Raw genomic sequence first — 14,951 nt, forward strand, 5'->3', positions numbered from 1 at the left:
TATTATTATTATTATTATTATTATTATTATTATTATTATTATTATTATTATTAACCTTTATTTATAAAGAGCTGTAAATTTACACAGCCCTGTACATACAGTTTTTTAATTAGACGGTTCCCTGCCCTCAGGCTTACAATCTAAAAAGACACCACACAAAAGGAGAAGGGAGTAGTGGTGGGGAAGGGGATGAGGTCCAGCAGTTCCTCTCTACCTCCAAGGCCTGGACCAAGGCAGATGGACTGGAGGGAGGGCTTGGCTTCATAATGGATGGTTAATCTTCATCCAGGGAGGCAAGCAACAATTATGCCTGGGAACTCATCTCTGAACAGGACGGTCTTCAAGTCCGTTGTGAAGCTGCTTAAAGAAGTGATGGCTCTTGTTTGTGGGGGAAGAAGGTTCCAGGAGTGAGGGGCAGCGAGTGAAAAGGGGCAAATCTGAGATGGGGCAAAGGAAATCCTGGGCTGGGACAGCAGACCTTGACTACCAAAACGGAGGGCCCTGGTGGGAAGGTGAGGAGAAAGATGGTCTGATAAGTAAGGAAGGGCCAGCCCATGGAGGGCTTTAAACGTGGACAGCAGGAGCTTATACTGAATGCAGAAAGGGAGGGGGAGCCAGTGAAGGGATGCCAGCAAAGGAGAGATATGGTCAGAGCGGTGGGTGGATGTGATAATGCGTGCAGCTGAATGCTGGACAGAAATTAAAGGATAGAGGTATAACCTTTTTAAGGGAAATAGGCCAAACAGGAAAAGAGAAGGTATATAGCATCATATGTTAAAGATCTTTACACCTGTGAAGAGACCCAGGACTTGAATCCTGGAATCCAGGTGGAGATCATCTAAATAAAAAAGGCAAAGGAAACAACAGGGATGCTATTGTTGGAGTCTACTACAGACCCCCAAGTTAAACCGAGGAATTGAATGATGCCTTTCTAGAACAGATGGCCACACACTCAGAAAGGAGAGATGTAGTAGTGATGAGTGACTTCAACTATCCTGATAGTTGCTGGAAATCAAACTCGGCTAAAACTTTAAGGTCTAGCAAATTCTTCACTTGCCTGGAAGACAATTTCATCCAGGATGAATGGCCAAAGAAGAGGGAACAAGGGATCAGCTATTTTAAATCTGATCCTAACCAACAAGGATGACTTGGTTAATGGGGTGCAAGTGGTGGGATCCTTAGGTGGGAGTTTTGTTATACAGTGGAAAGGAGAAGCCAGGCATAGTCAGACACACATTTTAGACTTTTGTAAAGCTGATTTCAGTAAACTTGGGGAAATACTGGGTATGATCCTCTGATTAGGAATAGTAAAAGGGAAGGGACTTCAGGATGGATGGGAGTTTCTCAAAAAGCAGATATTGAAGTCATAATTTCAAACAGTTTCAATAAGGAGGAAAAATGACAGGTGTCAAGAAACTGGGATGGTTGACCAAAGAACTTTTAAATGAGCTACATTTTAAAAGGGACATGTAAAAGAAACGGAAAAGGGGAAATCACCGAAGAGGAATTCAGACAAATAGCTAGCATGTGTAGGGTCAGAAGTCAGAAAAGCTAAAGCACAGAATGAGCTCAGGCTTGATAGAGAGGTTAAGAACAATGTTTTTTTAAAATGTCCATAATAAAAGGGAAAAGAAGGAAATGGTAAGGATCATGACTTGTCCTGTTTATTTCAGCAGTCTCTTTTAAGCACTGCTAAACCTGATACATAATTACTGTGATCCATGAGACCAGTGCTTATCAATTTTTCATCATTTATGCTTATATACTGCATTCTCAGCAGTACATAAAATGTTAAGTAATAATGGTTAAATGAATGAGCAAATCTAGATTTTGTTTTTGGTCATCTTGTGTTCAGTGCCACATTGACTCAGTCCCAATGAAAATGAGTGTCATACCCTTTAACTGCCCTGAATTGGATGCGATAGTCCTGATTAATCCTCTGACATCCCTCTTTTTCATCTGCTTTTAAAATGTTTTCGCTTTTCTCTCTTTCTCCTACTTTTCCCCTCTGCCCACTTCAGTTGCTACAAAAGTGCAAAAAAGATCACTTACACACATAATTCTGCAATCTATTCTCCTTCCCAAAGCTTTGGGGGAAAAGTGGCAATTGATTATCTGAGAACTTTCAGATAGCCCAGCAAGCACTCATCAGGTTGCATCAGTGTGATTATGTTGTTAAAGAAATCTCAGCAGTTAGAAGTCCCAGGAGAATCATAGAATCGTTGAGTTGGAAGAGACCACAAGGGCCATCCAGTCCAACCCCCCTGCCATGCAAGAAATCTCAATCAAAGCATACCCGACAGATGGCCATCCCAATCTTGGGATGTGTAATTTGGTGTGGTACATAGTCTCTACTGTAGTTCAAGGGAATTCAGTAAGGAACTCAATTAGAGAATTCTAAGTACTTCACTGAAGCACAAACTCCAGGATACTGATGAATGTGATCCATTACAATTAAAGTGGTATCAAAGTGATATCTACAGTCAAACCCACTTTGCCTCTTTTAGACTTAGTTTTAACACAGAGTGGCTTCTTGTTACACACGCACAACCCTACCTTAATTCTTCTGTCCTGTGGTGGGGAGGGGAACACGAGTCCTCTTTACTCCTTCCCCACATGGGCCTCCCTAGCTCCTCCCACTGATGCGCATCACTAAAATGTCAGCTGTCAGTGTGACAGGTTTTACGATATATTGCTTGAATCAACAGCTGATAGCTCTGTACAGCAGTGATGGCTCTACTTACCAAGAGCTGTACTTATGTAGAACCACACAGATAGTTCTACTTACAGAAGTCTTAGCATCAGAGATTATGGAACTGGTAGAAATTCTGGATCTCTTTGCAATTAGAGCCACTGGACTCCCTGAAAGGTTATTTAATAGAATCCCAAAGCCATAATGCTGTATTGTCTTATTGTAACATGTAGAGCATGAAATTTAAAAGGATACTAAGCTTTGTAGCTCTCCTGAGCTGCTAAAACATTAAAGCTACATAAAAAGCTGTAAGCTGGAAATTCTCTTTTCAAATCTTGCTTCCTCTGTAAACATACTAGGTGATTACTATCCTACTGGCATAAAGGTTTTTGTTTGCAATAGGAGAATAACAAATACATCTACTACTGCAATGGTTTTTGACATACAAACACTCATCCACATTTCTTGTGTTCATAATAAACACATAAGTGATATGGAGTTATATGTATTAAGTAATGAAAAAATTCTTATTTTTTATTTTAAAGGCCATTATTTTTTATTTCGCTTAGTATGAATGTATGTAGACTAGTAACTTGTGTTGATTTCAGGTTGTAAATGTAGACTTAAGTTTTGGATGCCCAGTCTCCTATGCTGTGACAGTGTTATTTATTTGTCTTTAATTTGATAGTTTCTCTTCTCTACTGTTGCTATAGAAACATTCACTACTCATAGATAACATTGTACTGGAAACAGTCTCTCAGAGGAATGGTAGTTGTAATAGTGATGCTGTACATCCCATTACATATACTCATTTCATTTCTTTGATTGCATTAGTTGTTTTCATCATATGCTGTTCATGGGTGCTTTTGGATTGCCCTAAAAACAGGAGTGAAAAGAGAACTAAGAAGCACATAGAAAAGCAAAAAAACAATGAGGAGACAAGCTCCACATGCTCTGGGATGGTCAACTGTTTATTCAGTGTTTAAAAAGCCCAACACATTTTGGCCACAAAGAGAAAGGCCTTCTTTGGGGGCCTTCAAAAGAACTCAGTGGAGATGTAAATACTCTCCAAACTACAGGACCATGGAAAATAAAGGTGCCTTCTCTTTATTTTGTTTTTGGATCCCTTCTCAAAATGTATTTTTCTAAGACAGTTTGTACTAAACCTGTGGATATCTTGTTGTTTTTGACTTGAATGGTGCAAATTGCACTGCATATGGATTGGCTCTTGGAGAATCAGTTTGCTTTAGGTCACTTCTCTCCAGAATGAAGAAGAGCCATTGTTGAGTCAGTCAACCAATTACAAATACACCTAAGAGTTGCATTGTCTAGTTCACTTTTTACTAGCTTGTTTGCATAATGTCATGAGGATATTCATGAGGACATTCATGGGGACCTTGTCAAAGGTCTTGCTGAAATCAAGATATGCTACATCCACAGTGTTCCTTTCATCTGCCAAGCTTCTAACTCTGTCAAAAAAGGAAATACAATTAGTCTGGCATGACTTGTTTTTGAGAAACCCATGTTGACTTTAGAGATTGTGACATTTCTTTCTAAATGTTTACAGAGTGGTTAATGATCTTCTCTAGAATCTTTCCTGGCACTAATGTCAGGCTGTCTGGCAGATAATTGTTTAGGACCTCTCTGTTTTTGTAGATGAGGACAACACTTGTCCTCCTCCAATCTGCTGGGATATCTTCTGTTGACCAGGGGTTTGCAAAGATTTTTGCCAGTGGTTCTGAGTACCTTGTATTTTATTGTATTTCATTCTGTAACCCACCTTGATTCCCTCGGGAAAAGGCGGGGTATTAATAATAATAACAACAACAACAACAACAACAACCTCTGCCAGTTCTTTCAATACTCCTGGATATAGTTCATTTGTCTTTGGAGACTTGAACTCATTTAGAATAGCTGGGTATTCCTGTACTACTTCTTCATCTGTTCTGTGCTGCAATTCATCTAATGCATGTTCTGCTCTGTTTTTCCCTGCACTGTTTTCCTTCTATGAAAAGAATGAGACAAAGAAGCTGTTGAGTAGTTCTGCATTCTCCCTGTCCTTTTAGCATTTTGCCAAAAGGACTCCAAAACACTCCTATCTGGCAGGAAAGTTACATCTTCTTAGTTTATGCCTTTGGCATTCTTCCAAATATGGCTGTTTGGGTAAAAGACACAGAAGGTTAACATCATTCCTGTCCATTCCAAGTATATGAGAATAAAATTTAAAAAGTTTTCTAGTGTAAAAATGGTTGCTTCACTTTCTTGTGAGCCTTTTGAATCTGGTGTTGTCAGCTGGATCAAGGTCATCTGGCTACCCTATCACCAGGTTGTACCAGTGTAGCAATTAGATATCTCTGTTACAAGATAATTTCCAGTGGTTACTTAATGAAAAAAATAATTTGTGTGATGCACCTCTTTTGTGTCTAATCCTTGTAAGTGATACAGAAATTGTGCTGTTTCCCCCCCTCCTGTTGTATGGTTTACAAGGCAGATTGAGGGCCATATGGTTGTAGATCATGTTGTTTTGGCTATATAATTGCTGAAATGTGGATAATAGGTATGCCATTAGTATATGTCAGAGGGTGGAGGTTCCAGGGCCAATTTTCAGTTCCCAGGATTGGCCATGGGCCACACCAGTTCCATGATCAGAAGACAATTTCTGTTTTTGTATAAACAAAAAAACTGAAGGAACATGGTATGGGGAAGTTATGAGAATCCAGGAACCAAAATGCAACAAACCTGTATGATACATGAAAAATCATGTCCTATGAATATATGTGTTATATTTCTTTCTTTATTTTTTAGAGAAAATCCGGCAAAGATATGCAGATCTGCCTGGGGAGTTGCACATTATTGAGCTTGAGAAAGAAAAAAATGGACTGGGACTCAGTCTTGCTGGTAACAAGGATAGGTCTCGCATGAGCATCTTTATTGTTGGTATCAGTCCAGATGGCCCTGCAGGGAAAGATGGAAGAATGCGCATAGGAGATGAACTTTTAGAGGTACATTTTCTTTTTAAAGAAAGTAAAAGAACTAAAAAAATAGACTTATTGGGAAATGTAGGTATCAATCAGAATCAATTTTTATTAATGCTTAAGCAAAGGCCATTTGCATGATTAAAATGTAAAACCGATGACAGAAATTCAGAATTATAAAATGCTCCATCAAATAACTAACATCCAAATTTTATACATTAAACATAATAAAATTCCAGACAATTAAATAAAGCAACATTAAAAACAACTTCAAAGTTTAGGTAAGATCATCCCCATGACAATCAACTGCAATGTCTGGAAATGTAGGTAGGTAGAAGGGGTCTCACTGAAACAGTGACACTCTCTGTCTCTTCCTCCCCCCCCCCCCCCCCCCAGGAAACAAATTAGATCCCATGACTTATTCTAGGCAATTGTGAAATTTGTTAAGAGGCAATACAAGATAATGTGGACATTTCCAGATGTACTATGGCTCTTTCTGTCTGAGATTCTGGAGACTCATTGCCAGTCATATTAATAAGGACTGGGCTAGACAGACTGGTATGACCTGGTATGACCAGCTATGAACTTCCGAGCTCATATTCTTAGCCACCAATGCTTTAATAGTTCTTGTGGATTTTATTCCACCACTATCACCCAGAACTCTATCTGAACAGCATATGACATGTAATGGGTGACCTTCTTTCTCAACACTGTATACAGATTAAAAAGAAAACTTGGGACAATTCCTGAGCTTGGGACAATAATTTTTTGCATTATGTCACCCAGGGGAATGTGGGCAGCTGAAGTTGAAAAAGTAACTCTATCAGGCTCTGAACAATCCCTTGCACTTAGCTGCCCAAAGTGAGTCCCTTTGCAGCTCTGTTGTGTGGTTCTTTTAACTGTAAATGCCAGGCGTTGAACCTGGGGCCTTCCTCTCAGCTATGACTCTTCCACCACAGTTGATGGCCTTACTAGGTGTCTTAGGCTAGGCATCATTCTCTCAGTCTCTTGCCTTCCAGCTGGGAATCAGATTATTGCCCTACCACAAAGATCTGTTATAAGCATTACCAATATTTTAAAGGCTTGGATATAATATATAAACAGTAATAGCTGTCATAGTTGGGAAAAGATGTAACTTGTTTTCTTATATATATTCCCCCACAGGAGAGTATTTCAGAGTAAAACTTAGTAATTGCAGAAGTTTATTAATGCAGTATTTTCTACTTGGTGGCTACACAGCTCTGCCAAAAAAGAATGCCTGCAGAAATGCTGAAACTATCTATAAATATAAATAAGTGCCCTGGGATCTTATAATTACAAGTTTCTAACATATAGTATAGGTTTGTTTTGCTGTAAAATAGTGTTCCCTTTTCTCCTCTGTTGGAGTGATAAAATGATATTAAAAGTGTCTTGCAGTCATAAAAACTATGAGAGGAAACTTTGAAATCTCGAGTTTTTTGTGATGTTTCATATTTCAGCAGGATGGGATTCTCAAAAAATAACAATTAAATCTCTAAACATAAGGTGTTATCTTCACTCCTACAACACAAAAGATGACCATGGCACACATGTACTATTGAAAATCATTAGAGTCAGCTCTTAACATTGTTAATCCCTTAATATCAGTATTGACCCGGAAGGAGACAAAATCAAACCACTACATGCCAGCTAGAAAAGATTAAAATTGTGCTTTAAATCTGAACAGTGTTTAGAGCCCCAGGGCTGGTACTTCTCAGCACTTCAGTTCTGAGAAGGAAATAAAAACATAGAAGACTACATCTAAATGTGTTTTCCTGCCTATGAAGTAAAATCATTTCATTCCAATTCTGAAATGGAGGGGACAAAGCTTTCATGCAAGAAGTAGTGTCTCTGGTATAGATACAAGTTCAAGCACTTCTAATTTTTTTAAAAATGTATACATTAGTCATAAAAAAGGTATGAGGAAACTGTGGCTCTCTTGATGTTGTTGACTGACAGCTACTAATATTGTTCACCATTGTTTACTCTAGCTGTGGCTGATAAGAGTTGAAGTACTACTTCACCTGGAGAGCTACATATTCTAAGATGTAGGCAATATTTTATGATTAACATACTATAATAGTGATATTTGCTTGACTAAGTAGTATCTGATGACTGACTTTAGGAACCTAAACCACCTCATCTCTGAAGATGCCAGCCACAGCTGCTGGTGAAACATGAGGAAAAAAACTCTTCTCGAACATGGCCTCATAGCCCAACCCCCTCCCAAAAGAACACCTAATCGATTGAACTTGGAATGCGAAGCTACATGGTGGGAGCTCTAAGATGTATAATCTAATCTCAGCAGAAAACTTCCCAGACATTTTAGATCATACTGTGCATTTTTATATTAGTCTAATGTTAGCATGCCGGCTATTGCATTCATAATACTTTCTTGAAACTAATTTAACATAAACCATTTGAATATGAGTGCATACATTTTGAGAATAGAATAACTATATTCTTTTATAGAAGGAAGGCTACAGAGCATAATCAGAAAGCAAGAGAACGTTATTTTGGCCACTCTGAATTGCTTTTTAATCCTGTTAATTATGTTTAGCTTATCTATTGAGCTTCTATAGGCTTCACTTTAGCTGGTGGAAGTATTATCTTTGTTAGTTGTTTTTCAGGGGAAATTGTAGCTTTAACGAAATGTAAACAACTTAAGACATAGTCATGACGTAAGTTCTTGAATAACAAGTACAAGAGTTAACCCTGAGTGTCTGGCCAAAAGGAAGTGTTTTCACAAAAGGAAGGGAAAAACAATTTTCCTCTTGGGATAATTCCCTAGAGTAATTATCCTCCACATCATGATACATGGCCACAATTTCCTCTTCCTTAAATTTCACCTATTAGTTTTCATTACCTTACCACATCCGCCTTCTGTGAGATATTTATGATGTCATCCTACTCTGAGAGTTTTGCTTACTAAGGTTGCCCTTGTGTTAAATCTTGTTTTAATCTTTGTTCATAATTTAGCCACTCTATTCCCTAACTGGTAGTTCCATTTATTTCTCTCCGTCTCCCTTGAGCTTAGCTTTTCTTCTCCTTCATTTTAATGTGCATTACTCATAATGAGCCCTGGTCAGCAGATTTTAGCATTACAGTAGGCAAGGGTTCTTCCCTCCATAAAGCCTGCAGGAAAGTGCAAAGCAAATGATACTTTTATTAGTTTAGAAAAAGAGATACCAGGACAGGCTCACTAAGGATGCATATTTGGGCATAATAAAATAATTTTTAAAAACTGCTTTTTTGCCAAAATGTCTTTCAGTGCAGATAATAACAATAATATTAAAAAAATAAAATTGATAAAAATAAAAGGCCACATTTGATTAAAATCTGGTTAATGCCAAGTTTCTGTCTGAATAGAAAGGTCTTTTCCTGTATTGGAAGTAGGACATGATGGGGCTAGACTAGTATTCCTCACCTGGGATTTCCAAAGCATCTGAGTGACTGCCATGATAGTCTGCTCTCGCATCCCCACTAACCTTACCTCCAAAGAGAATGGATAGCTTTTCTTGAATTAATAACTCAAAACAGCTTTACATTGGAGAATATAGTTTTTCAAACTGTATAGGGGTTAATAGGTCACAACCAGCATTTTGTAGAATGTACAAGTTTGCATTGGGAAGGCATGCATCTGTGTTTCTAGCCTTTTCTGAGAGATTTCTTCCTTGAAACTAAGCCATCTTTAACTGCCCTGTCATGACAGTCTGGTACAGCTGTTGGGACTACCATAGATATATCATTCTTTTTATTTGTTTGTTTTTAAACTATTATATCTGTGACTACATAGCTTTTGTTGAATGCAAATGTATCAACAGCAATGTGGACAAGTGTGTATGTAAGAAAAAGAAGAAAAGAGAAATACCACTGGATTGGTTGTGAACACTATTAGAAAAAAACAGTTAGTTATTATATTTACGCTTATCAGGCAGATAACTAGAATAGTAGATTATTTCAAAGATTGCTAGGAGGTACAGGGATATGATGAATAATATTGTTACTATTGGAATGACCTCCAAATTTCTTTAAACCAGTTGTTTGATTGGCCATTTCTGTACTTTTTTACTTGTTTTAACTTCTCTGTAGGTGCTAATTCCCATATCTTACTCTTCCATTCATATAGTAAAAAAATACATGATTCATACATAATACATAATGACTAAGGATATAATATGGAAGCAAATACTGCTAAACAAAGAGGGACTTGATTCTGAGAATCAGAATTGTTAGCAGAGCTGCTTTTTCCTCTAGAATTTGTAATTACCTATTCCAACTTGAAATAGTTGGAATAGGTAATTACAAATAGAAATAGAAATTGAAAACTATAGTTTAAATACCCTAAAGGCACAATGAGACTTAAGCATCCATGGATTTTGTTATCCATGGGAGGTTCTTGAACCAAATGCCAGCTGTTACCAAGGGCCCACTGTATTTGGATGGGAGACTGTCAATGAATACCATATGCTACAGGCTATATTTCAGTTGAAGGAACTACCAAAACACCCTTTGAGTACTCCTTGCCTAAGAAAACCCTATAAAATTCATGGGATCACCTTAAGTTGAGAGGCAACTTGAAGGCATACACAAACACACATGGTTTAATTTGCTTGCAGACACAGGCTTTCTTAGCAAAAAACATCAGTGTATAAGTTGCTTCACATGAGATGCTGCCAGATTGGTAGGATTTCTAGGAATGTGCGCTCAAACTGGTTAATGTTGAGTATATGTGCTCTTCATGCATTTTTGCACACTATCATACTTTAAAAAGCAACTCTTGTAGAATACTGATCTCTACTTCTGAAAGGATATGAGTAATATGAGGAAAACTCTGATATGGTTTGACATTGTAATAGGTTTGCAGGAAATGGGATTTATATCTCCTCCGTGCTACAGTGTTTGTAACTTTTATCTCATTCATTCTCTCTGTAGTTTGATTTGAAGTGGAAGATGGCATAAACTGTGTTTAAGCAATTTATCTTACTCCCACGATTGTTACCAAGCCATAATTATTCTGAGTGATAACCAAATGTAAAATCTTGTCTTTCAAGGCAGAAATAACAACACTTCCTTTTCCCTCCCATTTTATTCTTGCTTATGGCTGAAAATAAGGTTAAAATAAGAGTATATGTGATGGTGATGTTTTTTACTAAAAAAAACAAGTAATACAAGTACAAAGCAATACTTAACCCTTTGTTACTATTATTTGTAATTGTGTTAAATGTTCTTTATAAAACAGATAAATAACCAGATCTTATATGGAAGAAGTCATCAGAATGCTTCTGCAATAATAAAGACTGCACCATCAAAAGTCAAACTGGTATTTATACGGTAAGCGTGGCATAATCATTAACACTTGGGATCCCCTACTCCTGTATTACTGGCTTGAACTGCAAAATAAGTGCAAAATAAGGGAAATTTGGTTTTCAGAATAACATTTTCATTTAAGAACCTGTCATTTAAATGTTTTTCTCTGCCTTTCACAGTTTACATTCTTTTTATGATATAGCCTCTCCTTCTGATGCTGCTGTTGTCTGAGTCAACTGACAACTAATATGTCATTGTGAACTGCTTTTGAGCCATAGCTTTTCAAATTACTTTAAAATCATAGTGGTTATGATAGGCCATTTAGAGTGTAACCTGATTTGGGATCTGAAAACCTACCTACTATCCTAACAGGAGGACAGTAGCCTAAGAGAAGATAGGATTCCATTAGACAAATTGGATGGACACATCTTGAGCTCTTTGGGTAGAATAGGACAATAGTCTAAATAAACCTTACTTCCTTTTTATGTTATTAATTACCGTAACACCAATAAATTTTCCTTATGTAAGAAAGGTCTTGCTTTTCATAATGTTACTGTAACTAGTAAATCCAAGGTCCCAGTATAAATATGTTTAAATGTGTGTTAAGGCTGAAAACTTTTGAAAAGTACATGTGAATATTCCAACTCCAGTGAGGAATAGAATGCTGTTGTCTAAACCTACACTGCATCTCCTTAAAATAGTATTTGCGTAGAATTTATGAGATTTGTTATCCATAGCATGTATTATAGTTTGGATTACATACCACTATTTAATCAACAAGGGGTTCACCTTGCTCCAGCTAGAGGCATTACACATGCAGAGGAAGGCTTCCTTTCACTCTCAGATTCTCAGGTAGATGGCAAGTTGGTCTGCACAGACAGGCCACCTGCTTCTGGTTGTCCTTTCACATTTGAATAGAAAAGGTTGTGCATGTGGACTGCTTGCAGAAAGAATAAAATTCCACAAATCAGCTATCTGGGAAGATGAACAAGAAAGTGGTTTCAGTTGTTACCTCTTGCTTCTCCACCTATCTTGCCAAACATACTACTGATTTCATTTCTGTTGAGAAATGTGAGAGAGAGTGCTAAATATCTCAAGCAGAGTAATCAAATTGGTAAGGCAGAAGCTGAACAACAACCAGTCCCACACCTACTTGTCTATTCACTGTATCTATCAGAGAAACAAGCAAACTCAGTTTTCTTTGTAAAACATATTAAAGTAGCTTTACCTGTTTTTTTCATGGTCAAAGACATGGTCCAGTGGAAAAGTGGCTTCAAGTTAGAATGATGCAGGAAGAGAATGTGTGTTGAAAAGCGAACAAGCAGGAATTTAGCAAACATGCAAACTAACAGTTAATAACTGCAGTGACATAAATGTTGCTAACACAAATCTGAACCTCTTTGAAAGAGCATCTTAACAGGTAGTGTTGATTGCTCTCATGCCCTTTACATTGGGATGGAGTCTCATTATCTATGCTTTTTGATAGGTAGCTCAGAAGTTGTAAAAGAGCACATTGAAGGCATTGCCAAAAAGATAACCACATGTGTAGTTTATACACTTTGTTTTCATCACAGGGTTTGGAAGGCAGGGAAAATTTTAAGAGAAAGAAAGTAGCCTTGTTGAGGAGGATTCCTTCCCTTTGTGGCCTGAAGTATCTGTCTGGCAGCTCTTCCTTTTTCTTCTCCATTATGTTATGTATCTTTTCTGTAAAGGAAGGGAGGCAACTTGAGTTGGTGATAAGCATCCCTGACAGGTTTTTTTAGGTTGGGGGGGGGCACTGAATTTGACTCACTTGCCAGCACATCATGCATAGGATTTTGTTTGTAGGGCTACAGCGGTTTCACTGATGTACATTCATCTTTGGCTTTGCCTATTATGCTAAATTCTGCACCTGTGGAAAATGCTATCCATTTCATTGATAGTTTTTAGAGTCTACATTGGCTAGCAGATTTTTTATTGAATAAATATTACTCTCTTATTGGCTTGGATCCAATGATTCATTGCTTGAGCAGAAGGAGTTTTTGCCTTATGTATGTGCATAGATATGAGCATGAGTTCAGCCACCAGTGCTGCATTAGATTGTATTCTGGGGTGACTCCTGAACCTTTTCATGAAGACAAAGCAATGGAACAGGAAAAGTAGACAGGGAAGTTCTGCTTCATGATCAAAACTCCACTTGAGTTCTTAACATCTGAGCCATTGTTACTAAGACCTTGCTGAAGGGCTAATAAAGAATTATTAGTTGATCTGTAGGTTGCATCAATGACAGGAGGGAATCTGTCTGCTTTAAAGCATTATTTTGCTGATAGCAAAATAGCTCACATCACAGATGGAATGCCATATCTGTGGAATACCAATAGGCCAGCTGTCACTGGGGAAAGGTAGGGAAAGAAACATGAAGATATTACTTGATAGATATGAAAAAGGTTTCTTAGAATACAGTTTTGAAATTCTGCTGCCATAATGTCTCATTTTAGCCATGCTAGCTGGGAACTGATGGGAGTTGCACTTCCAAAAAATGAAGAAGGTATCATTTTGCTACTTGGTGCCTTCCTGATTTTTTGAAGTGCAACTGCCATCAATTCTCAGCTCGCACAGTCAAAATGAAAAATCATGGCAGAAGAATTTCAAAACCTCTAGAGTACTATAGAGTGAATAATGATTAAGAATAACTCTGAGGTGTGAATAGGCAAGTTCATGTTCATCTTTTAACTCACAGATGACCCCACAGATACAGGTAAGCAATCTGTTTTTTCAAACTTCATCTCAGCCATGATATCAGAGGCTTAGTAATAAAAAAGAGACATAAATATTAACTCAGTTTACATGGTTATTGTAAACATTATGGGACTAATTACACGAGCTTCTAAAACCATTTAATACATTCGGCATTCAACTCTCATAAATGGCAAGGGTGCAAAAACCCTGTGAAAGTGGACACAAATCTCTCTAGGACCCTCAAGCCATATATTGACCTGTACTGACAGGGTGGCTGGACCTGGCTGTACACATATTTCCTCACTCGCTTGCTCACTTACACATTCAGGCAAGATGGGGAAAAAGGAAGGGACAGAGGCAGGAAGAGGGAGAAAGGAGACACCCATCCCATCTCCTTCCTTCTCCCACATGAGTGACTAAGGGAATGCACACACCCTCCCTCCTCACAATTTCCTGTGCCATCCCCTTCCCACTGACCACCAGTGTGAGTGAGTGATGGAACACACATACCCTATTTCCTCAAGCTCTCTCATCCCATCCTATCCCCTTCTCTCCACCCTACATGAGTGAGTGAACGAAGGAATGCATCTTCCATCCACGAGCTCCTCCATTCCATCCCTCCCCCCCCCCCCCTTGGGGGGGGGAAAAGGGGAAGGGGGGAAGGAACACACACATCTTCCCTCCTCATTCTTCTCCATCCCATCCCCTTCCCCATCGATGCACCCATGCAAATAAGCAATGGATTGTGCATCCCCCCCCGATGCACTCACCCTTTTCAGGTGAGTGAGCAAGCAAGAGAGAGAATGTGTGCCCTTTTGGGCCCAGCCACCCCATCAGTTTGGTTTCCTCCCAGAGATATCTTTGTTATCATAGGCACTTTATAGATGGGCCCTATTGGGTGCTGTCGTTAGTGTCCGCACATCATGGCACGGTTGTGACGCCGCAAGAAGAACCCGCAACTGTGCCGCAAGAAGAATCCGCTTTTTGCGAGTTCTTTTTGCTGCGATTCCCTCATGCAGCAAAAAAGGGTGGCGGCGGCAGACCTCCCTTTTGGGCGGTCTGTAAAACGCCATAGTCAGCATTAAAAGTGTAACAGGGAAGTAGTGGAGGTGGCAGCCAATAGTAATCCACAAATAATTAAATCCCCAATTCTTAACTCGCCAATGTGAAGTACATGCACCAAATCAAGTGACTGAAATACTTATGTAACTGAAGATATATCTCAGAATGTAATCCTT

General features: G+C 38.5%; 1 protein-coding gene across 1 annotated transcript in view; it reads left to right on the plus strand.

Moving 5' to 3' along the window:
• The window catches only part of PATJ (PATJ crumbs cell polarity complex component), a 212,377-nt gene that overhangs the window by 124,835 nt on the left and 72,591 nt on the right, over positions 1-14,951 (plus strand). Inside the window, 2 exon segments of the mRNA XM_042463137.1 lie at positions 5,498-5,694; positions 10,928-11,019. Coding sequence (XP_042319071.1) covers positions 5,498-5,694; positions 10,928-11,019 — 289 coding nt within the window.

Source organism: Sceloporus undulatus, chromosome 4, assembly GCF_019175285.1.
Source record: "Sceloporus undulatus isolate JIND9_A2432 ecotype Alabama chromosome 4, SceUnd_v1.1, whole genome shotgun sequence".
Classification (NCBI taxonomy): domain Eukaryota; kingdom Metazoa; phylum Chordata; class Lepidosauria; order Squamata; family Phrynosomatidae; genus Sceloporus; species Sceloporus undulatus.